Here is a 24,815-nt window from a genome sequence, read left to right on the forward strand (position 1 = left end):
TCCTCTAAAGGATCAAGAATTGTTTGGAAACAAAACTTATTAGGTGGACTAAAGAGAAATGTAGTTACTGTCTACTTGGGGAAATGGTCAAATGTAATTCTTGCTTATGTGCCAGATGGGTTAATGGGGAGGGGAGGGGAGGGGAGGGGAGGGGGTGCAGGAAGACTGCTTTTCCCAGAGTTACAGTTTTGAGCCCAGCAAAGTGCGAACTTTGTTATCCCCACCACCGGGTCACAAATAAGTTTTGAAATTTTCAAGCAGCTCAGAGATGTGCATTCAATAAAAATGATAGATGTGGGGTATAAGGTGGTCCTCAGCTTATAATCATTCATTATTATTGTTATTATTATATTTAGTGACCACAGTTACAAGTTACAAAAAATGACTTATGACTGCTTTTCACATGACCGTTGTAGCATCCCCATGGTCACATGATCAGAATCCGGACGCTTGGCAACTGGTGTGTTTTTATAACAGTTGCCATGCCCCGTGGTCATGTGATCATCTTTGGCGACTCTGACAAGCAAAGTTAATTGGGGAAGCCATTCACCTAACAATCATGTTACTACACCACATATTCACTTAACAACTGTGGCAAGAAAAGTCGTAGAATGGGACAAAAGTCCCTTAACAACTGTCTTGCTTAGCAGTGGAAATTTTGGACAGGGCGAGGATTACCTGTATGTCAAGATCACAAGTTTGGTTATGATGTTGGCTGGCCTGGAGCACCACCCACAGCCTTCAGCTGCATCAGACTACACAACCCCCCCCCCCAGCCCTCCAGCCTGTCTCCTGGCCTTCCGGAAAGAGCTGAAGACCTGCTTGGCCTCAACAGAGTTGCTTGCAGCCATAGGGCTGGTTAATCTCTTGAAGGCCCTCCCCATTTTTAATTTTAAATATTTGTGTTGTAATCTATGTTTGCATTATAGTATTTAGTTTTCATATTTTTATGTCTTATTTTTACACACATACCCAGGTTCACTGTGAAGGAGATAGGCACTTTCTAAATGAGATGGATGCATGGATAGTAGATAGAGATAGAACACGAGTCCCCAACCCCCGGTCCGTGGACCAGCAACCGGGCCACACAAACAAGTGAAGCCCCATCCACTGGATGCAGGCAGCACACGAAACCAGCCCCCCTCTGGTCTGTGGGAAAATCTTTCCCCATGGAACCGGTCCCTGGTGCCCAAAATGTTGGAGGCCTCTGATACAGAAGATAGTCAACCTCGAGCGAGTGAGAATCGAACCACTGGCAGTCGGCAAAAATTAGCCTGAAATATTGCATTCTATCTCCCCCCACACACCACCAGGGCTCTTAAAGGTGGATGGATGACAGAGAAGGCATTGCCAGTTCCAAGGCATTTGCATTGACAGCCCCAGCCCCATGCCAAGATCTGCCTTTTGAGAAGGATTCAGAATGCGGGAGGGGCAGCACGGGCACCGTCTAAGCCCTGCCATCCTGGCCAGGCCTTCCTAAGCCTTGGGGCCAAGCTGGGCCTTGGGCTAACGCTGAGGAGTCAGAATCCCACAGATTGGGTAAGAAAACTGGTCCAGCCAGATGGCCCTGTAGTTCACTTTCTGGGTTGGCTTTCAAATGGACGTACTTCTCTTCTCCCAGCGCCGAATCCTTCTTGGCCAAATGTTTATTTTATTAATTAAATTAAGATGATGCTCATTATTTACCTGTTTATTAAATTTATATGCTACCCATTTCTGAAAAGAAACTCTTTTGTGTTGTTTATGGTTGTTTAGGAAACGCTGTTCTTGTGCCATGGCACCCCCAGAGGACAAGCCACGAGGGCAACCAGCAACCCCTGTAATTATTCTTCTCGGAGTATTCACAATTTTTGTCTCACCCACACACCTTGCACCAACACATCTTATCCAATGTTATATGCAGCTAGTCCTCAACTTACGACCACATTTGAGCCCCAATTTTTTTTTTTAGAATGTAAAATTAGAAAATCAGTAAAATTTCTGAGCCCAAAATTTCTATTGTTAAGTGAGTTTGGCTTCATTTTACAACCTTTCTTGGCAGTTATTGAGTGAATCACCAGTTAAGTTGGTAACACGGTTGTTAAGTGAATCTGGCTCTCCCCATTGACTTGGCTTCTTAGAAGGTTGCAAAAGAGGCTCAAGTGACCCCCAGGACACTGCAACCCTAACAAATAGGAGTCAGTTACCAAGTCATTTATCATGTGACCACCATGGGGACCTGCAACAGTTGCAAGTGTAAAAAACGGCCCTAAATCACTATTTCCAGTGCCATTGCAATTTCCAGCGGTCACTGAATGGAATGTTGTAAGCCGAGGATTACTCGGATTGCAAATTCGTGGGGGGGGGAGAGAGAGAGAGGAGGAGAAAGAAGGCGGAAGGGTCTCTGCGGTTCTGGTGGCGCGGCGTTCCACTGGCCAGGCGGGCGCGCCCCAGCGAGGCAGGAAAGGAGGGGGCGGGGCGACAGCAGGGGCGGGGCCGCGTGTGGGGGCGGGTCCTGCGGCCCGAGCCCTTCCGGCCTGGCGCGGCCTAGTCCCGCGGAGAGCGCCGGCCGTCGCCCGGGGATGCTCCTGCTGGCCCTGGGCGACCCCGGGATGGAGCCGGCCCGGCCCGCGCTGGTCATCCGCATCCGCATCCCGGACGGCGGCGGCGCCGTGGACTGGACCGTGCACCCCGCGCCGCAGCTGCTCTTCCGCGACGTGCTGGTGAGGGTCGTGCGGGGCGTCCGGGGGGTCTGCTCTGCGCCGCGCGGGGGCCTCCCTCCCGGCCGGGTCCCCGAGCAGCGTTTCGGCCTGGGGTGGGGGTGGCTGGCTGGCTGGCTGCGCCCCCCTCGGAGGCCCGGCCGGAGAGCCCCGCGGTGGGTTGGCGTCGCCCTCCGGCCTTGGGGGCCAGACCTGCCTGCCTCTGCGGGATCCTGCGCGGATTGTGGGGGCCCGGTTGCCGGAAGGGACCCCCAACCTGCCCCGAAGCCCTCGCCTTGCTTGGAAGCGCCTCCCTTCTGGAACGGGACCTGAGTCGTTCTCCGGCGCCGGGCTGGACCTTGAATTGTTAAATGCTTCCCCCCCCCCCCGCAGATTACCCTCCCGTCGCGAGTGGAAAGATTACGGCGTGAACCGATAGGACACAGAATAATAGAGTTGGAAGAGACTTGGAGGCTATCTAGTCCAACCCCCTGCTGCATCCTATATCATTTCAGAGCAGTGGCCATCCAGTCTTCCCAGTGTTTATAGGCGCAGCGGGTGGCGCTTAGGAAATCTGCAGAATGTTGACCTGTCAGTTGCAAAAGGCCCCACCTGGCTTGGATTCCCACATGTGTCAGTAACATCCCAGGTTCGTGTGAATAGAGCAGCTACAGGCCTGTGGCTGTGACCTTGCATCCTTGTGAACAGACAATAATAATATCCTGCGCATGCCTGGCTCTGCCTTGAATTTTATTTATGTATAGCTACTTATTTAAAAGATTTATATAGCCACCTATCGTAAGGGTTAGGATGAGGGTTAACTCTGGGCACCTGTCAGCAATAATGAAACGAAGGTGTAAAAAGAAAAATTAAACCAAGATCCCCCTAAGCCCCCAAGAGCCTCAGTCATCTCCTAGGATGCTCCAACAGCCTTCCTTGGGGGGAAGTGTTCTACAGCTCGGGTCCCCAACCCCCGGGACGTGGCCCATTATTGGGCCTTGAGCCCTTTGCAACTGGGCCGTGGAAGTGGCTGGGGAGCATACGCGTATGTGCATCCCCATTTGCGCAAGTAGCAGGCAAGCGTGGGCGCGCACACACACCATTTGCAAATGGAGCTGCATGTGCATGCTCTTGCCCACTGCTCTTGTGGAACCCTTCCCTCTTCACCTCCCCCCCCCCCCCGCCGGTCAGCAAAGCCAGAAAGGTCTCTGTTCTGTGGGGCAAGAGCAGCCATAGAAAAGGGTCCCTTCTGAGGTCTCACTGATGTCCAAATTCCAGGGAGGGGACCTGGAGAACGCCTGCCCTGTGCAGTCTGGTGGGATGGGCAGATTCCCTCAGGGTCATTAGCATTAAACCACAGGACTTCTAATGCATTCGGGGCTGCATTTAGTGGTGGGTTCAGAGGAGTGAGCAGAAGATTTGGCTCTTTCAGGGGTTGAACGTCAATCTGCTTTAATCGGCTTTCAGGTTTTTGTCCCATTTATGTTCCTTTCTCTTCTGCCACTTTTTCAAGGCAGCCTTGACATGTGCACAACATTGACTGTGCACGTCACTCCCAAGCCTGGGTTCTCAGTAATAGATGTCAGAGCCCTGCAGAGGTCTTGGAAGGGATCATTTAAAGTCATTGACCGCTGGTCAGGCAGATGGGTTTTTTTTTCTACAATTAGGGTAACACTGAATGAAAGAAAGGGAAGAATATACATATATGTATTAGTTCTGAAATTATATTATGTTGTTACTTGGGGTTTGCTAGCTGCTCCTTTAACCTATTGATTCTCGCGGGAAACCCTCAGATCCTGCCTTCTGTGCCTGCTGTCAGCTTCTCCTAATGGGATGAATCTGTTCCAAGAATTCTGCTTTCTTGGGATGAGGTTTTGAAGTAGATCCTTACAGCCATATTGGGTTATTCATTAAAACCATTCCCAGCTCATTTCCTCATTGAAATTAACTTCAGATTGACAACACAGGTAGTCCTCAACTTACAACCACAGTTGGACCTAGAATTTCCATTGCTGAGGAAATGGGTTAAGTGAGTCATGTCTGACTTTATAACGGATCATGGTTGTTAAGCGGATCATTGCAGTTGTTAAGGGAATCACATGGTTGTTTAGCGAATCCAGCTTCCCCCATTGACTTTGCTTGTTGGAAGCTAGTTGGGACAATCACAGATGGCGATCGGGTGACCCAGGGTGCTGCAAATATAGACACACACACACACATACACACACACACACACATGTTTTGATCATGGTAACCATGAGGATGCTGCAGTGGTCATAAGTGCAAGGAGTTTTTCAATGACCTTGTATCTTTGAACAGTCTCTAAATGAATGGTTATAAGTCAAGGACTACCTGTGCCGGACCTTTAATATTGTTTTGGAGTATTGTTAGATTATGCACGTGTGCATATATGGATGTATGTATTAAATCTGTATGCTGCCCATCTCACTGATAAAGCGACTCTTGGTTGGTGGGATGGTTTTTCAAAGGGTGCCCCATTTCTGGAAAGCATTTGGCATCTGCAAACTTGACTAAATGCAGAAGAGCAATGGACATTGGAGTAGTAGAGCACTCAGCCTCAGCAACTTTAAGATGTATGGACCTCAGCCTCCAGAATTCCGAGGTCCACCCGTCTTAAAGTTACTGAGGTTGAGGAATACTGGAGCAGAAAGTGCTATTGGAGAGGTAGAGCCCAATGAATAGAAAAGACCACAGAGTTTTCCTTTTTTCCCTCTTACTTTAGATCAGAAGTGGGGAGCTGTGACTCTGTTTTGTGGACTTCAACCTCCAGAATTCCTGAGCTAGTATGGCTGGCTTAGGAATTCTGGGAGTTGAAGTCCACAAATCATAATAGGACCATAGTTCCCCAGGCCTGCTTTAGAGACAAGAGGTTAATGAAAAAGACTGGAGTTTTCATAGCCAGCAGTCGCCTACGTCAGGGGGAAACTGCATGATAGGCAAATAAACTGAGTTTGCAAACACCCCACTGAGAGCTGCTGCTCTACATCAGCCGAGTAACAACTCTGGGTGGTAAAGAGAGGCATTTTTCAATCCTACACATGGGTCTCTTCCAAGTATGAAATATGTGTGGCTTCACTTCTGCTTTCAGCAGCCGGAGTTAACATGCTAGGAAAAGCTGAATATTAATTATTCTGTAAAAAGTTCCATTACGAATATAACTAACGGCCTTCATTTTTAATGTTACAGGACGTAATCAGTCAGGTTCTTCCTGATGCAACGACAACAGCTTTTGAATGTGAGTTTTGCTTGCCAGAGAGATGGGCGGGTGGGGGGCAGTTTATATTTGCATCATTTATTTAAAACAGTGACAACTACATCTTGTTTATGTTCAGATATCTTACAGTTAAATATTTATACACAAATGCAAGTTTAATGATCAACCTTAGCTAAGTAATATTTTATTATTTAATCACATCTTGAGAGCACATATTTCTACCATATAGCTTTAATTACCATCCTGACCTTACTATGCTCTTTGGACGCACTGCAATTATATTGCTCAAATTAAATGAAAAATATAAAGTACCTGGAGGCTTTGTGTGCTGAGATTTTAATTTTCAGATTTGTAGGATTAAAAGCAGAAATCAGCTAGCTGGCCTTTGAGGGAATCGGACTTTTGTGTATACGACACTAAATTGGTTATGGACGTGTTACCGTCTCTGGAGATGGGGAACCCATCACTGTCTTCATGGCAGAAGGTTGGAGGGCAGCTCAAGGCTTGGAAGGTTTAACCCTGGGCTTTCCTGGTGTCCAGGCCCTTGAAGATATCTGCAGTTCAGCAACTGGGAGCGTTAAGGACAGACCTCTCCATTTTTATTATGCGGGAACAATGCTGGCTATAATATTGCTATTATCCTTCTCATCTTCTCATCTTTCTTATCTTCTCATGTTTCCTACTATCTTCTTCTATTGGTATCTTATGATTTATCCCTTGTTGTTTTTATCTTGTGATTAATGATTTTAACTGTGATTTATGATGCGTGAGCTATCATTTTGTATGTACATTGAGAGCTCATGCACCAGAGACAAATTCCTTGGGTGTCCAATCATGCTTGACCAATAAAGAATTCTGTTCTATTCTAAGACCACACCTGGAATACTGCAACCAATTTTGGTTATCACACTACAAAAAAGATATTGAAACTTTGGAGAAAATTCAGAGAAGAGCAACTAAGAATATCAAAGGCCTGGAGACTAAAACATATGAAGGAAGACTGCAGGAATTGAGTTTGGCTAGTATAAAGAAAAGAAGAAATAAGGGAAACATGATAGCAGTATTCCAGTATTTGAGGGGCTGCCACAAAGAAGAGGGGGTCAAATTATTCTCCAAAGCACCAGAGGGCAGGACAAGAAACAATGGCTGGAAACTGATCAAAGAGAGAAGCAACCTGGAATTAAGGAGAAACTTCCTGACAGCGAGGACAATTAACCAACGGAGCAGCTTGCCTTCAGAAATCGTGGGTGCTCCATCACTGGCGGTTTTTAAGAAGAGACTAGACAGTTACTTGTCTGAAATGGTATAGGGTCTCCTACTTGAGCAGAGGCTGGACTAGAAGACCTCCAAGGTCTCTTCCAGCATCTAGTCTAGTCCAGTCCATTCCCCATCCCCATTCCATTCTATTATTTCGTAATCCTCTCTTCTCCTCCCCTCCCCTCCCCTCTGCTCTTACAAAATCTTCGTCATCATCTTCTAGCGCCCACAGGTGCAAGGTGTGCTTTTTGGATCAACGAACGCCATCTTGCATGATCAGATGCAGCCTCTGGATCCAACTGGGCAATGTTCATGTCTGCATTTATTGTGTCTTGCCATCTTTGCTTTGTCTATCCACTTGGGCACTTGCTATCTGTGTTAAAGTGGCAGGCAATGCAGTGTGGGGTACTGCTTGTAGGACATTGCCATACTGTAGGCTTTTCTCCGGCATTGGCACAATGCCCAGTTGCTGCTCTACTGTGTCATTGCTGACATGGTCAAGCGAAGCAGCTAACGACCAAAGGAGCAGATGCACCTTCATGGCATGTAAAAGGCCCTCAATGCATTTGGTGCTGGGCCAGCACTCAGCGCCATATAAAACTACGCTATATAAAACATTGTTTTATACACCTGTGATTTTAGATAGACTGTTTTATGACATCATCATACAAAAATATTGTCTATAATGTGACCATTTTGGCACCCCTCCCCAAATTGGGGTTATAGAGTTCAAGGTGGCTGGGCTCAAAATCTTCTCCATGGCCGTTTGAGTCTTAGCTGACCTCTCCCCACCAGCCATGAGCATTGATTCCAGTCCAGGGACGCCCTTGGCAGAACCTTCCTTCAAGAAATGTGGGTTTCATGGCTTCTCTCTCAACACCGGCTGCTGTGCTTTCCGGTTCTTGAATTAGCTTGTCATTTTGCATCAGCGTGACATTGTTTCTCCTGCCACTTAAGTGCATCAAAAATATGTTAATGTGTATTGATGCTGTTGGTTTCTAGGTTATCTTCTCCCTAATGAAAGCCTGAAATTTCCTCGGCTTAAGTATCTTCTCAGCTACTTGATGGCTTTCTTGGAGGCAGTTAATTGCTATCCACAGCGGCTTCCTCTCCCGTTTGCTTAGTTATTGCTATCTCCGGTGTGTCTTCTGTGGCTGCCTCTACCTGGGGCTGTATTCTCCATTGCCATTGGACCTTGTTGTACGCCATGTTGCTACAAATAAAACAACTAACGACATATGGCTCGTTATGGTCCTTTTATCCCAAACCGTTTTGTGCGTGCCCGGCACACGGTGTCTTTTGCAAAAATTGCTGTGGAATATTTGGTTGCCATCTGTTGCCTTCTATTTGGTGCCTTGCGAGGAGGAGGTGACACTAGCAAAATCTAGGCTTTGTTTAGTTCTACTTTTGCTTCCTTAATGGACTGGAAGATCGTGTTGTTTGTGCTCCAGGTGAGGAGAGGGGCTCGCCAAGCCCCCTTTGAACCTTTGTGTTCTGCAGAATCGCTTGAACGGGGCTCCGTGTGTTCCTCCCGGTGGGTCGGGTGAGCAGCCTCTCTCCTTAGTCAGAGAAATACAGTGCCTGAAAGAGCCTGTTTCCCTCCCACCAGACAACCGATGATGCTCCTCTCTTTTAGGGAGCTGCAGTGTCTTTTCCGCTTTGTCCCCAAATGTGCGCAGTGTAAGAACAGAGAAGACACTTCAGTTCACCTGAGAATTTCCAAAGTTGTGTAGCTTTTAGAGCTAATCTTCTGTAATGAGGTGCATTCTCAATGGCATTTATTTGTGAGCTTTGCAAATTGTGGCCTTTTACTACAAAATACTCCTTCCAGGTATCTGTTTTAAATTCCTCCTATTCTCTTGATTATTCTGTTTTTTTATTAGCTTTTTTTCATTTAGAGTCAGATTGTGTTTAGAATTTTCTTAGCAGTTACTATTCTAATGACTTCTACTGGAGATAACAAGAATTATATTTGTTTATGAAGTGAGAAGCCTAGTGCTCCTCCTGGGGAGATGAAGATGGTGATGGGACTGAGACTCAGTAATTCACTTAGTCTGCCCCAGGAGATCTTCTACCTGCCATGCTGGTGCTGGTGCTGGTGTCCCTGTGCCACCCTCTGCGTGGGTGGACGTTAGAGAGTAACATAAACTCTAAGGAGATCAGCAAGAGGCCTGCACCAGGGAAAGAGGGAGCTATAGCCTGAACTTACTTTGTTTGTTTGTTTATCACATTTAGAAACTGCCCATCTCTCTCATAGGGTGATTCTGGGCAGTGTACAAGTAAAAATATAAGAGCTATATATAAATATTATAACAGGCAGTTAAAAAGAATAAAATAATTAAAAATTATTTTAAGCAAAGGAAGGGCTTCAGAGTGCCCATGGTTGCCTGCTCCTCTGTGGGCCCCAAGTGAGATGGCAGAGCCAGATCTTCAGGCTAGGAAACTGGACCAGGAGATTAGGGGCCCACCTCGCCCCGGGAGGACAGTGTTCCCCGGGGGCAGGGGGGCAGTGGCAGAGGAGGTTCTCTTCTTGGACCTGCCAGTCAAAATTGATGGGGTCTGCAACATACCTTCCCTGCATGACCCACTGGGACAGGACACAGTTCCACAGGTAACCGGCCCCAGGCCATGTAGGGCTTTAAAGGTGATAACCAATGCTTTGAATTGGATCCAGAAGCAACCTGGCACCCAGTGCAGCTTGTGCAGCAGTTGTGAAGCCCCTTCCCATTATATCATCAGATGATTTCTGTAGCGTGACCTGGCCCCAGAGTTGAGTCCATGGAGAGGATCTGAAGCCACGCTAGACCCATTTGCATGCTTTGTTCTCTCTCTTTCACATCGGCCCAACTAGTCGCCCTGACTTGAAATTAAGACAAAACCAGTGTGTGTTCCTGTTCTTTGGTTCACGTTTTAAAAGTTCCTCCACGTCTATCGAATATGTGATCATCTTTTAAACCCGGTAAATTTTAATATGCAGACTTTTATTTTATACAGATGAAGATGAGGATGGCGATCGGATTACTGTTCGCAGCGATGAAGAAATGAAAGCTATGTTGTCCTATGTAGGTATATATTCAATAAAGTGGATTAACTAAGTTACTGACTGCTAGCCAGCATCACTCAAAATGCGGAGTTGAGTGAGGAGAGTCTAGGACAGCTCACCAGAGCCAGCTCACCCCAGCATGTCTGACCCCGGGACAGCCTCCCGCGGGACAAGGCTTACACTAATGTCAAGAAATGGTGGAGTAGGATCATTGAAGAAAGGGTGCTGAAGGAGGGACAGAATGAAATAGGAATGACAAAAATTTAAATAATGTTTTAAATATTTTTAAAATAATTAAATAGAATTGTTGAATTTCCCACAGTGAGTTGGCCATGGCAGACTGAGACAGCCGCAGGAGCGTGCAGCCAGGGCAACTAGGCAGAATCCTGGAGTGTCCTAGTTTGCTGTTGCTTCCCCACTTCACACCCTCCCATAGAACTTATGCTTAGTGATAGCAGCAGATTAAGACACAAACATTAGAATTTGTTTTTTTTGTTGTTGTTGTGTATTTTTGTTTTGATATTTTTATCATCTTGCTTGAACAGGTTGGGGCTGGGATTTTGTACGAAATGTTGGAAGTATTCTTTTTGTTGGAAAACCAGCGAATAATATACTTACAGATCTTGTAGTGAACATTAAGAATAACATATCCCAAAGATTTTTGCATTAGATATAGTGCAGGCTAAATGGACTATCAATTTCTTCTATTTTTTTATGCATTACTTAAAGTAACGGCTCATTAAAAATGAACCCTTCAGCTCTTTAAAAAAAATTAAAAACAAAATCTGCTTTCATCTGGATCCCGTTCACCCCTTCTCTCAGAAGAGTTATATTTTTTGCTGCAGGCCAGGCATGCTGAGAAGATTTTAAAGTGCGTTGTCTTTTAATAATGACAGTAAAAATAGGAAGGCTCCAGTGCTTATGTATATCTTTATAAACGGCCTGCCCTTTATGCTTTATAAATAGGTAGGATATTTAGATATTCTCGTTTCTTTTCAATTATAGGTAGACTTGACTTACAACCTAATTGGGCCCGGAATTACAGGTCAAGTCAGTCATAAAGCGGGTCACCATATGACTGACCGGATTTTATGACATTTTTGTGGCAGTCATTAAACGATCAACACAGTTGTTAAGCAAAGCTGTTGTTTGCAATGGGCACTTTTTTGCCTGAAACTGGAAAGAAATGCCAGTTTCTGGCAAAAACCCATCATAAATTGTGGTTGTGTGATCTTGGGAGACTGAACAGCTTTAAATGTGGACTGGTTGCTGAGCTCCTAAAGTGCAATCATGTGACCAATGTGGCTGGATGCCAGAACTTCAAATCCATGTCATATGTACATTTTGGGGGAGGGGTCCATTGTAACTCTGAACATTTGCCAAGCCACTGGTCATTAAGTGAGGACTCCCTATAAAGCACAGCGATAGGAGTCTCCTCTTTTGGTCCTTCTGAATTGAGGTATGGATTGACCGAATCCTTCAAGGAGACCTATTTCACTCTACCTTGTGGCCCAACATCTTGCACACAGCTTAAGTGCCACAACGCTTCCTTGTTTCAGTAGAGCGGTGGCCCCCAATCTGTTTGGCATCATTTGACCAGTTCCATGGAAGACAATTTTTCCACGGACCTGGGGGGAGGGGTTTCGGTTTCACTCGCTCGCCTGCCACTCACCTCCAGCTGTGTGGCTCGGCTCCTCACAGTCCACAAACCGGTACTGGGAATTGGAGACCCCTGCAGTAAAGGACATCTCCTAAGGAAACTTTCCACAGATATAAATACAGTAGGAAAACTTGGCAAACTAAAACTCTCAGTTCCCTGGGTTCAACCCCAGCTCCACCCAGATCTTTCCTTTCTGTGCACTCCCTGGACTGTATACTTCTTTTGGCAAGATACTATCGAGCAGAGTTTCCAACATGGGCAACTTTAAGATTTGTGGACTTCAGTTCCCAAGAGTCCCCAGCCAACATAGCTGATTGGAGAATCCTGGGAGTTGAAGTCTACAAATCTTAAAGTTCCTTAGGTTGGGAAATGCTACTATTGAGACAAAGGGAGTAATTTTGAAGGTGGCGTGGGAATTGGCCCTTCAGATGGATGCTTTTTTTCATTTGAGCAGCCCCATTTAAACAAGCCCATTTTACCAATGGAAGGAATGTGTTGGAATGCCACCCAATGTAACTTCGATGTTTCAGTTAATCCTAGCTGGCGTGCAAAGCTCCGTTCGCTTTAATGGACTTGGAGAGGGCTCAGAAGCCTCAAGAACTGGCCCCAGAGAGCGTCTGAAACAGGGCCAGCTTATGTTGTCTCAGGTGCTTCCCAAAGGGCTGCACAGCCCAAAGAGAAGAAGCCCTTTCAAATCCTGTTCCTTTTTGATCGAGGATTATTGTTGATCTTCTCCACCCCTTGCCTTCCTATTCCAGTCTAAACACGTGTGCAGGCGGTCTCGGCTTACCATCACAATGGAGCTCCAGATTTCTGTTGCTAAGTGACATATTTGTTAAGTAAATTTTGCCCCATTTTAAAACCTATCTTGCCTCAGTTGTTAAGTGAATTACTGCAGTCGTTAACTTAGTAACATGGTTGTTAAGTGAATCTGGCTTCCCCATTAACCTTGCTTGTCAGAAGGTCTCAAAAGATGATCGCACAACCCCGGGGACTCTACAACCGTCAGGAATATGAGCCTGTTGCCAGGTGCCCAAATTTTGACCACCTGATCCCGGAGGTGCTGCAATGGTCGGAAGTGTGAAAAGTGGTCATAAGTCACTTTTTTTAGTGCTATTGTAACTTTGAACAGTCACTAAATGAATTGTTGTAAGTCGAGGACTGCCTGTATTTTGGGGACTGATTTCAGACAAGTGATACCTGGGTCTTTCTTGCCGCAGTTATTCTCTTTTAATTAAGAAGTAGTGTGGTAGTTTTACTGTATAACACTTACTATAACCATTTTATAGTATTTGGAAATGTTTAAATGTTTAGAAAAAAGAAACATATCCAGAATGATGCATACTCAGAAATAAAATCTTCTCTTTTTCATGAGATGAAATGTCAGAAGTATTTCAAACGGTATCTTTATAATTGTTTAGATGCCCCACAACAGCAAGATAAGGTTGATGGCGTTTCTTTCTCGGTGTGGGTGTGTGGAGAGGTGCATGGATAGGATCTACAAGAGAATATTTTCATTTGTGAGATACACTTTACAGTTTGGCGTCTCTGCACCGCCTCTACATTTCTGAGGTCTTCATGTTTTTCTTTAGGAGCTCTTCAAAGCATCCAACTGACCATTGTTGGAAAAATATTTAATGAAGGAGGATATTTAATTTATTCAGTTTTAATTTGTATCAGGTTTTTTCTTAGTTTTGCTTTGGAACTATGGGTTGTCCTTGACTTACGATCAGCTGCTTAGTGACTGTTCAAACTTATGACAGACCCTCCAAAAGGTACTTGAAACATGGATTTGTCACGTGACTTGCAGTTTGGGCACTTGGCTGCTGGCTCACGTTAACAGCCATTTGCAGTGTCTTGAGGTCACATGACCACAACTTAACGATATTTTTTTGCTGGAAATCTTTTGATTTCTGGCCATAGCACTCATTGCGGTCAAAGGGTTTGTTTAACAGCCACTGCTTTCTCTTAGTGACTGCTTCGGAAGATGTAACTCATGATCTCCTGCTTCCTAGCCTGGTGCCTCAACCGCCAGACCACAGACTGGCTCTTGGTTCTCCTGTAAGACCAGTTACAGATGGCATGAAACCAGAACGCATTTTCAGAAGCTGTAATCTGAAATAGAAAGAAATACATCTTTTCTTAAGAGTTTTCAGACCTGAATGAAATAATTCCTAGAATGTTGCTGTGTTATCATTGATGCAAATTGCTATAAAGATGAAATTGAAGGTCAGTTTTTAATTGAAAAATGAGTGATAGGTTGTCATTCTCGAATCCCTCTGTCATCAGAGATTATTATTTTCACTGAAACCTTCTCTCCCTTGAGTTACTTCTAAACTTTCCCATCAGCACCATGACTAAACACTTAACTGGGTGAGATGGACACTGAGGTTTATTAATTGCACGTTTTATTCATAGAAATATAATCCAAATGGCTTCCCTGGCTTTCTCTTTGTTAATTAAAAAAGAGCCATTAAGTGACACCAGAGCTAGTCTACAGTTGTTGTCTTCTATAGGTAAAGAAAGGCAGTAATTTTTTTGACAGCCACTGATTGGAAAGTTGCTTGCAGCCATCTGGAAGCAAAGGGGACATGTTTTGGATCAATAACTGGCAAATTTTCCATTAAAAAGAATACCTGAAGAGTGTTCCAAATAGCCCCTGGCATCTTAACTTTCCATGGCAACCCCAAGTGCTGAGATGTAGAGGACAAATCATTTTTGGACCATTTTTCCAGACTACTTGTTAACAGTTATTGCTGTCCCAAAAGGTTGACAGCTGACATGATTGATATTTCATTTACTTGTCATCTCTGTTTGAGTAATGGAGAGGCCATTCTTTTTTTATTATTATTATTATTTTTAAAGAAACAAAGAGCAAAATCTACTCAGAGCCTCTCTGGAGTCAATCCCAGGAAAATGAGTCAGAGTCGTATAAGAATCTGCTTCTGCAGCTGAGACTCTGCTTTGGAGCACGGCTTTGCTGTCATGTTTTCAACACTTGGTAGTTTCCTGTTGTGCCTCCAGGCTGATGCTAGAGCACAAGAGAACAAGCAGAGCCCTGCAGATAGATAGAGAGGACTAGCTGGGTCAAAGCACAGCTTCTCGCCTTATTTAGAAGGAAGGATTGTCTTCCAAGATCAAGCTGAAAGTTCATTTAGTTCTGCATTCTGTTGTCTTTAGATCAGGGATGTCCAACTGTGGCAACTTTAAGATTTGTGGACTTCAACTCCCAGAATTCCCCAGCCAGCCATGTTAAACTTTAACAACAATAAGGACAGTCACATGTTTTGGCTAGACAGATATTCCATTGAGAAGTTTTGCAATCAGCTTGGCTTCATCTCTAGGGTCCGTGCAAAAGGTCTGCAGTACAGTCTTCCAGTAAACTACTAGAAGTCCACAATATTTTCTAGCAGGATGTTCCAATCTGTCTTTCACCGCTAACTATCAGTGAGGTTCTCCATGGGTGACCTAGAACTATGGCCTATTTTGTGGTATAATTGTATTGGTATAAAATTAATATCTCATCATAGTGATTTGAGATTCACATCTTCACCCATGCTAACATGAAAGGAACATGCATGATGTGCAGCTTCTGGAAATATCCAGTCTATTTCTCCTTCTGGAATCCTGACTAACGGTAGACTTTCAGAAGGAACTGCTATTGATTTTTTAAGCATGGCCAAAGGTCAAAGATTATAGGATCTGTACTCCTAAATTTCTGCTGGGATATGGAAGGATTCATCTAAAGGGCACATCATCCTATGACTGACGGTCTGAATCTAATTTCGGTGCTCTTTATTGAGTGGAAAGCTTTTGTTTCTGTAACCAAAGTCAATCAGTGTAACTCAGAACAAATATCTCCCTGCCTTGGACTGGGCAGAGGGAAGCCAGATACCTGAGTAGTGTTTGGATTGGAGGAACTGCAGGCTGTTAATGCCTGGCTGAGCAGAGATATTTGACAGCTGCAGCAACCACGGAAGAGAACTACCTGGAGTCCAGAGTTTGCTATTTTGGGGCCAAGTCACCATACTGGTAACTTTTGAAGGCAAATAAATACAGAGGAAGGGAAGTGAACGTTGTGATATATGGTGTGAGGGAGATCTGAGAACGTTCAACAGCAGATAGATGTTTAACAGCCACTTTTTCAAGCATATGATTGGTTGCCTCTAATATAACTATTCTGGAATGGGTGAATTGAACAAAATACACAAACTTGCTTGCCATTCTTATCTATTTTTTTCAGTACTACACAACTGTAATGGAGCAGCAGGGAAATGGACAACTGATCGTGCCCCTGCAGATCTACCCAAGAGGTAATTTTGCATGGCTTCTAACACCTACCAATGTTCCTTCAGGTCTTCTGTTTTCTAGAGGTTCAAAGACAGATAATTCTACAGTTTGGTCTTAAGTTCGGGTTGAGAAATCTATTCTTTGAGTTTAGCTGCAGTTGTTTTTCCAAAGCAAACCAGGATAACAAATTATAGTTTGCACGGCACAACATATGGAAGTTTAAAAGTTCAGTGTGGCTGCATGCACAGGCCTCCTCCAAGCCACAAATAGTCTCCAAACTGTAGTCGGGGGGAGGGGGGCGTGTTTTTGCAATCCACTATTGCAAAAATGGGAATGTTGTAAAACCTGGAGATAATATCATTTTTCCCACACTTACGTGTGCATGTTATGTAACTTTCTCCATGCACTTAGATTTTTTTTCAGAAGCATATTTTTGATGATTGAAATTAAATGCAAGTAGATTTCCATGCAATAAATCAATTGAAATACCTCAAAACTAAACTATTCCCCTACATAAATAATCATGTTGCAAGCTTTCCAATTAAAACATTATAGACTTTTCATTACTCTCCATTTTGAATTGGGCAATTAACCGACAGGTTTCCTAGCAAAGCTGATCAGGGTTAGAAAGAGGGCAGCAGTTTGAAGATGGAATTCTCCTTTGTGAAAAAGGATGCATTTAGAACAGAAATAAGTCAATTTCCCTCTTGCATACAAACATTTCTTGCTCACATGTATATCTAATGCTGATTCCTTTGTACATCAGATCTGCTGACAATTCCCCCCACTTCCCTGTTTCCTCAGACTGCCCCAATCTTTTTTTTAAGCACAGATTTGGACAGATTACTGAGACGGCCGAGTCAAACGCTCTGGACCCTCTAGACATCCGAACATCCCCAGTAAAGTGCAGTTACCTTTTGCCTTTTTTTGGGGGGGGGAGGGCACCTTCATACTGCTCTCTCTGTTAGGAAGGTTTTCTGAAAAGTCTGTTAGGATCTGCCTTCCTATAAGATGAACCTTCTAGTTCATGTCTTGCCCTCTGGACTGTAAAGAATACGTTTCAGCCATTATAGACCGATGTACCATGTCCCCACTTCTCTTCCTCTGAACACTTCCCTTAGTCCCTGAACTTCCAGGCCCTTGGTCATTCTCTTTGCCCTTCTGGGAACTGGACCAGTTTTCCGCTGAACGGAATCTGACACTATTACTTTCCACCCCAAAGCTGCTTTTTCAAGAGGCAACTGGACTGTCTTTGTTTTTCCTTGAAGACATTTCGCTTCTCATCCAAGAAGCTTCTTCAGTTGTAACTGAATGGTGGAGACTGGGAGGCTTTATACTCCTTGCAGTCATCTGGTCGTTGGCCCTCTTTGTGAGAGTCATTCAGGCCGTTTGAAGGTTTATCTGTGCTCTTGGACGAGAAGTGGAAGGTCTTCAGGGAAGAACCAAGGAAGTCCAGGGGCCTTTTGAAAAAGCACCTTTGGGGTGACTGAGGATCTCCATGGACATGTTACTTTCCAAGCCTTGGGACTCTCCTTCTCCTGATGCAGCCTCAGATTACAGTTTCCCTTCCTGCCATCCTTATCCCTCTGCTGACTCTGCCTCACCTTGCAGCCAGCTGCACCTTCAAGATCTTTTTCACCTTTGCGATTGTTAATCCAAATATTCCCAACCTACATCTTGATGTTCAATTTATGTTTCTTAAGCAAAGTTTGCATTTATCTTTATTTCTGCCTTTTAGGGTAGAAATGTTTGATTGATTGGCTGACTTTATATTCAGCCCACCTCACTGTCAAGCGACCGGGAGGCTTGCAACATCATAAAAACTGAAATATAAAACATTAAAAAATAGAAACCTAAGACTATCCCACCCAGTTTTGTGATACCTATAAACAGATGAGAAACATCCTTCCCATTCTTCATCCAAACTATTAATAAAGTAGTTGAAGAATAGAGGGTGTTGCAGTTCTCTATTCAATGCCGACTCCAGTTGCAGGGGGAACCGTGGATAAGGATGGTTTTCAAGCCAGCTACGTGTCTACCCAGTTGTCCTGCCATATTTAATCGGTTTGCTAATCGGCATGCTATGGGATACTTTGTCAAATGCTTTGCTGAAGACAAGATACTTTATCTCCATTGCATTCCCACAATCTGCTCAAAAAGTTGCCAGTTTGGCCTAATCACTTGACCATTGCAGCATCCTCTTGGTCACATGATCAAAATTCAGACACTTGGCAACTGACGTGTATTTATTGCAGTTGTGATTCACCTTTTGCCACCTTCTGACAAGCAAAGTCAACGGGGAAGCCAGATTCACTCAACAACCACGTGAACTAGGTTAACTGCAGAGATTCACTTAACAACTGTGGCAAGAAAGTTCGCAAAATGGGGCAAAACTCACTTAACAACTGTCTGTCTTAGCAACAGAATTTTATTTCTGTAAGCCATCCAGGATTACCTTATGGCAAGGTGGGCAGCTGATAAATTTTATAGATAAGTAAGTAAATATATAAACATTTGCAGGGATTATTGAGGCAAAGCTAAATATATGTGAGCAGTTGCACAGATCAATGTTCCTCAGCCACTTCAAGATGTGTGGATGCCAACAGGCAAGGCTGGCTGGGAAATTCTGAGAGTTGAAGTCTGCACATTTAAAAGTCACGTGGCCAGCATGATGTCACAGAGTGCAGTTACCTTCCCACGGAAGTGTTAACTATTTATCTATTTGCATTTGCATGCTTTTGAACTGCTAGGTTGGCAGGAGCTGGGATGAGGACGGGAGCTCACCCCCTCACATGGAGCCCCTCACAAGCCCAGATCTCAACCCCTGAGCCATTGCACTGCCTAGGGATATCTTGTTTTTATTTTTTTTCCATTGGATGATATTTCTATATTTCATTCCTTCTGTCCACATATTAGCAACCCAGCATCTCCTATTTAAGGATATGCTAGCAACGTTTAATGTAGTTTAAATTGCATAGGGCCTGTCCTAACTGCTGTGTTTAATAACTATCATCTGTGTCCTCTTGACTAATAAATAGCTCTGTTTCCTACTGTCATAACCATGAGTGAAATGCATGTATTTCAGAAGAAGGGGGAGAGAAAGAGGGGAAATCAAATCCATCCTTTCCCAGACAATCAATCAAAACTGACAGGCCCTTTAACATACTATTTGTAGGGCGCTGTAGTTTTAAATGGGAACTGTCCGTAAAACACAGCTCCAAGCCTTTGTGGCTTTAACATTTGCCAGAGCACTGCTTCGGGTTGGAAAGGGGCAGTGAAATTCCGGGGGCGTTAAGGAAATGCAATTCTTCCTTTTGCTCCAGCTCATCGTGAAGCCTGTGAGGACAGCCTGACAATAGATCTGTGCACATAGCTAGGAAGAGCATCTTAATTTGTACCGTATCTGATCCTGATGTCCTCCGTGCTGCTTTTAATGTCCAGCTTCTCTTTTCCCACATGAAAAGCAGAGAAGACTGTGTGGTAACACAGAATGCAGGCCATTGTTCTTTCGGGTGCTGAGCACATGGCCATCCTATATTAAAACACCCAGCCTCCAGCTGATGTGTTAACCTGCCCACCCCTGTACAGTGCCACTAAAAAACATGTGAAGATGAAATGGTGTAAAAAGAAGGGGGCAAAAGAAACACACACACACGTACGCGCTGCATACATAGTGCAGTTACTGAAAGTTAGAGCAGGAGATTCTCTTTATGGCTTTCATTTTAAGATATAAATCACTTGAAGCTCTGATTTGTTTGTTTAAGAAAATGTGCTCCTACAGGTCCAGAGATCCCATTTTATCATCTCTGCTTAGAGTCCTGGGAGATGCCTTTTGATCATTTCTCTCCGCTAATTTTTGTATCGCTCTCATTACAAAAAGAAAATATTTCATTTTGAACAAATTTGTAAATGGTGCTGATGTATTCTACAATTTAGTCAATTACTGTTTCAGCTTGCAAGCCTCCTGGGAAAAGGAACATACATGGCCTGAAGGTAGGAATTTCAATAATTGTTTCCGTAAACGTAGATAGATTTGCAATGCTGTGTTCCACTTATTGAAATGTCAGATAAAACTGTATTTTCTCAGCCTTGACAAGCAGGTTTTTTTTTTTTTTTTTGCAAACTGCAGCAGAGGACAGATCCTCCGTGGGTGTGAGCTCAGCTGGTTTACCTTGCATCTTGAAAGGCACTGTTTCCTTCCTGGGTTTTGTGAATCCGTTTCTTAGGTCAGCCTTGAAGATGTGGGGGCAATAGCTTGTCCTGCTGTCCTCTTGCAGAAGATCTGCAGGAATGGTCCTCTTGGACCATCCCAACTACCCCTAAACAAAGACAAAAGGTGGCATGAATTGAGATGTCTACATGCGTAAGAGCAGCTTTAAGATTGGGGTTACCTTTCCTTCGATCGACCCTTATATGGCCAGTGTAATTGCCGTTAATGTGTTGAATTAGGAATTCCATACGGCATGCAGGATATGCCTCCATCTTTTCAGTGACATTAGAGAGAGGTAATTGATATATTCGTGCAAAAAGGTGATGGGCTGGGGAGGGAAGGAAGAGATGTATTTAATAGAGACGGAATGAAAACCGTATTGTGTGCCAGCTCCTGATTGCATTACCTAACCAAGCATTTCAATGCAGAGTGAATAAAAGAACATGATTCCTCAATAGCACAATGTGGTAACCTACATACAGGCTGGATTTCTACCATTGGCAACTAGCTAATTAACCTTCCTAGTGAAATAGGAAATTCATGGCAAATTACAGGTTAATTAGAACCACGTCCTCTGAATAAAAACTACGGATAAAGATTCTTTTCTCCCCCGCAGGTAAATACGCGAGCCGGGTCTGCTAACAACAGCAGTGTGGCCATCACAGACTCCCTTCCAAGCCATAGGTAAGAGTGGGGGAGCGAGATTAAGGCACAGCCCCAGAAGTGATTTTTGCATAGTAATTAATAGAAACAAACGGGGGGGGAGGTGGGAATACGTACTTGGGAGGGATTTAGTTGAGTAGTTTTCAGCAAGGTTTTCGGTGAATCCAGCACTAATTTTGCCTGTTAGTCAACCTACTTTGGTATGGATTTCTTTACGTGCCCTAAGAACATTTTGCATGCACTGCAGTGTACATCTATCTGTCACCCATTGTGCGCACGGTGTTGCGTTTTAGGGGAATTTCTCCAAGTGTGATTGAGCCAAACCGCTTGTGTTGGGTCGCAGCCTGAGTTATCAGGCACCCAGGTGGACAGGTGCAACATGGAAGGTTCTCAAACGTTGGTCCAGTTATAGATTCAGCAGGGAAATCTAAGCAGGTTTGGTCTGGTGGTGAAGGTGCCAGGCTAGAAGCCAGGAGGCTTTGAGTTCTAGTCCCACCTTAGGCAGGAAAGCTGGCTGAGTGACTCCTCTCTCTCAGCCCAACCCATCTCACAGGGTTGTTGTTGTGGAGAAAATAGGAGGAGAAAGGAATAGAGATATGTCTGCTGCTATAAATAATAAAGGCAGGAGATATATAAATATTATTGTAAATAAGTCACCGACTTTCTGTCTCAGTTTAAGGTCTGTAAAATGGGAACACTAGGGAGTTGCAAGTAACACGGGATAAAAATTATAAGTGCTGTGTAGACTTTCCTAAATTATCGTAAGAATGTTCCTTCTTGCAATATTATTTGTTAATGCAAATAATCTGAGCTAATTACGTGTTTTTTGTGCTCAGTCCCTGGCTGGAAAATGAGGCACGATGGTTCTCATAATGTAAGGGAAGGACAAGAGGTGGGCTGAGCCTGGCAAAGATAAAAGCGGGGCCTTTAGCCAAGGGAAAGGAAAGGAACAAATGGAGCAGAAACCCTGGAAATGAGAGGGGCAGGGGCTCTCTGGTGTATTTTGCCAAGAAGGAGAGAACCTTTGCCCCTAAGCAGAGCCACAATGGTCTCTGGCATCAAGAAGGGCTTCCGTACAGTTGCACACAGTCCCCTTCTCTATTACCTAGGAGGATCTCTTGTGTTGTTGCTGAGCAGTGAAGTACCAATGTGGAGTTCTGTATTTAAAAAAACCCTCTACAGTTTATCATGAAGAGTCAGAATAATTTTCACATTCTACTTTCAGTGCAAGATTGCATTCCCTCTCATTATTATACGTCTGATGTCTAAACTCAGTTTGTAGGGCAAATTTCCCGTCCTTGCTTTATGGTCATTTATTTCCTCAGCTACTCTCACTTGGAGCCGATTCTGCAAGTGCCCTCCAACAATGGCTTGAGTTGATGCTGTCATCTAATGGGGCAATTAATTGGCTTTCATTTCCAAAAGCCATCTGCATAAGGAATGACTGTTTTGAAGTCATTGACAGCCTGCCTCTGTTTCATGTTCACAAAACAGCTAGTTGCAAGAGATGACAAGATCAGCGTACATTTCATTTGGCAAAGTACTTTTTCTTTAAAGTATTCTAGCAGAGAGGAGGCTTATTAAAGAACAAAGAAATTTCTTTTATTTCACTCAGGATCGATGATCAAGACACTTCGGCCTGTCAAGAACGTAATCGTTCTTTCTAAGGGCTCTTTTTTCAGATGTAGTTTTTGGTGGCAGCAGTAAGAAATGCTTGTTAGTATTTAACTTTTATGGGGACAGCAAAAAATTTCCTTTTATATATTTGGATAAAGTGAGTAGGGAGTACACAAAAGTACCCCCTTGCGTTTATGCACAACAACGCTTGATTAAGATATGGTCCTGCTGGATTGTGCTGTGGGACAGCTTTTCTCCCAGATCCTCCCGGAGAAGCCAGTTCAGCTAAACTGGGCTGAAGCATAAGGTCTTAAGCTAGGAGGTCAGGCTCATCCTCTCAGTAAATAGCAAACTGCAGCTATTCACAGGTTTTGGCCACAAAGGCAAGGATGAAGATCGTGTGGAGTTTTAGTACTGTTTTATAATGCCTTGGTAATATTGCATCCAGTTTTGGTCGTCATGAGATAAAAAAAGATGTTGACTCTAGAACAGTGATGGTGAACCTTTTAGAGACCAAGTGCCCAAACTGCAACCCCAAACCCACTTATTTATCTCAAAGTGCCAGGGCTGCATCAGCACTGTGGTGCCCTCAGGGGGGATGTGGGGGGCATCGCCCACTGGGTGGGCATAGCGGCACTGGTCACAGCAGACTGGGTGAGCATGGCCAGGGCCAGTCCCTTGCCATCTCAAGGGAATTCCTGGGAGGCCACCGCTGCTTGCTTGCTAACTTCCTGCCCTGTCGTTTCTAAACGCCATGTGCCCGCTACTCTGGTGAACTCTGCTGGGTCAATGGCACGCGTGCCCATAGAGAGGGTTCTGAATGCTGCCTCTGGTATGCGTGCCATAGGTTCGCCACCACTGCCCTAGCCCTAAGTGGAATTTTCCTCCTATGGGATTTTCCCATGTATTTTACCAGGAAATATAGATTGGGAAGCCTAGAAAAGTAAGTGCCCTCCTAACCATAGCCAAGCATTCCAAGTTTGCTGGCGATGTCCATTTTGCTCTATGAGTTCATGGTGACCTAACCCTAACCCTAAGTGGAATTTTCCTCCTATGGGATTTTCCCATGTATTTTACCAGGAAATATAAATACGGCTGGCTAGAAAAGTCAGTGCCCTCCTAACCATACCCAAGTGTTCTGGGTTTGTTGGCAATGTCCATTTTTCTCTATGAGTTCATGGTGACCTAACCCTAACCCTAAGTGGAATTTTCCTTCTATGGGATTTTCCCATGTATTTTACCAGGAAACATAGATAGGGCAGGCTAGAAAAGTCAGTGCCCTCCTAACCATACGCAAGCACTCCGAATTTGTTGGGAATGTCCATTTTGCTCTATGAGTTCATGTTGACCTAACCCTAACCCTAAGTGGAATTTTCCTCCTATGGGATTTTCCCATGTATTTTACCAGGAAACATAGATAGGGCAGGCTAGAAAAGTCAGTGCCCTCCTAACCATACCCAAACACTCCGAATTTGTTGGCGACGTCCATTTTGCTCTATGAGTTCATGTTGACCTAACCCTAACCCTAAGTGGAATTTTCCTCCTATGGGATTTTCCTATGTATTTTACCAGGAAACATAGATAGGGCAGGCTAGAAAAGTCAGTGCCCTCTTAACCATACGCAAGTACTCCGAATTTGTTGGGAATGTCCATTTTGCTCTATGAGTTCATGTTGACCTAACCCTAACCCTAAGTGGAATTTTCCTCCTATGGGATTTTCCCATGTATTTTACCAGGAAACATAGATAGGGCAGGCTAGAAAAGTCAGTGCCCTCCTAACCATACCCAAACACTCCGAATTTGTTGGCGACGTCCATTTTGCTCTATGAGTTCATGTTGACCTAACCCTAACCCTAAGTGGAATTTTCCTCCTATGGGATTTTCCTATGTATTTTACCAGGAAACATAGATAGGGCAGGCTAGAAAAGTCAGTGCCCTCTTAACCATACTGAGTTTGTTGGTGATGTCCATTTTGCTCTATGAGTTCATGATGACCTAACCAATCCCTAAGTGGAATTTTCCTCCTATGGGATTTTCCTATGTATTTTACCAGGAAACACAGATAGGGCAGGCTAGAAAAGTCAGTGCCCTCCTAACCATACGCAAGCACTCCAAATTTGTTGGCGATGTCCATTTTGCTCTATGAGTTCATGTTGACCTAA

General features: G+C 44.2%; 1 protein-coding gene across 9 annotated transcripts in view; it reads left to right on the forward strand.

Moving 5' to 3' along the window:
- The first annotated feature begins 2,482 nt into the window (after positions 1–2,482).
- MAP2K5 (mitogen-activated protein kinase kinase 5) overlaps positions 2,483–24,815 on the forward strand; it is a 128,114-nt gene continuing 105,781 nt past the window's right edge. For 6 of the 9 annotated variants that reach the window (XM_039369649.1, XM_039369651.1, XM_039369654.1 and 3 more), the window contains exons 1-6: positions 2,483–2,702; positions 5,886–5,934; positions 10,165–10,232; positions 16,117–16,186; positions 20,116–20,156; positions 20,990–21,057. In XM_039369649.1, coding sequence (XP_039225583.1) covers positions 2,562–2,702; positions 5,886–5,934; positions 10,165–10,232; positions 16,117–16,186; positions 20,116–20,156; positions 20,990–21,057 — 437 coding nt within the window. In that variant the 5' untranslated portion in view covers positions 2,483–2,561. The remainder of the gene's footprint in view (positions 2,703–5,885; positions 5,935–10,164; positions 10,233–16,116; positions 16,187–20,115; positions 20,157–20,989; positions 21,058–24,815) is intronic. The other 3 variants (XM_039369650.1, XM_039369652.1, XM_039369657.1) reach the window with 2 other exon arrangements.

This window comes from Crotalus tigris, unplaced genomic scaffold (genome assembly GCF_016545835.1).
Source record: "Crotalus tigris isolate CLP2741 ecotype Arizona unplaced genomic scaffold, ASM1654583v1 scf7180000021179.819088, whole genome shotgun sequence".
NCBI classification, from domain to species: Eukaryota; Metazoa; Chordata; class Lepidosauria; order Squamata; family Viperidae; genus Crotalus; species Crotalus tigris.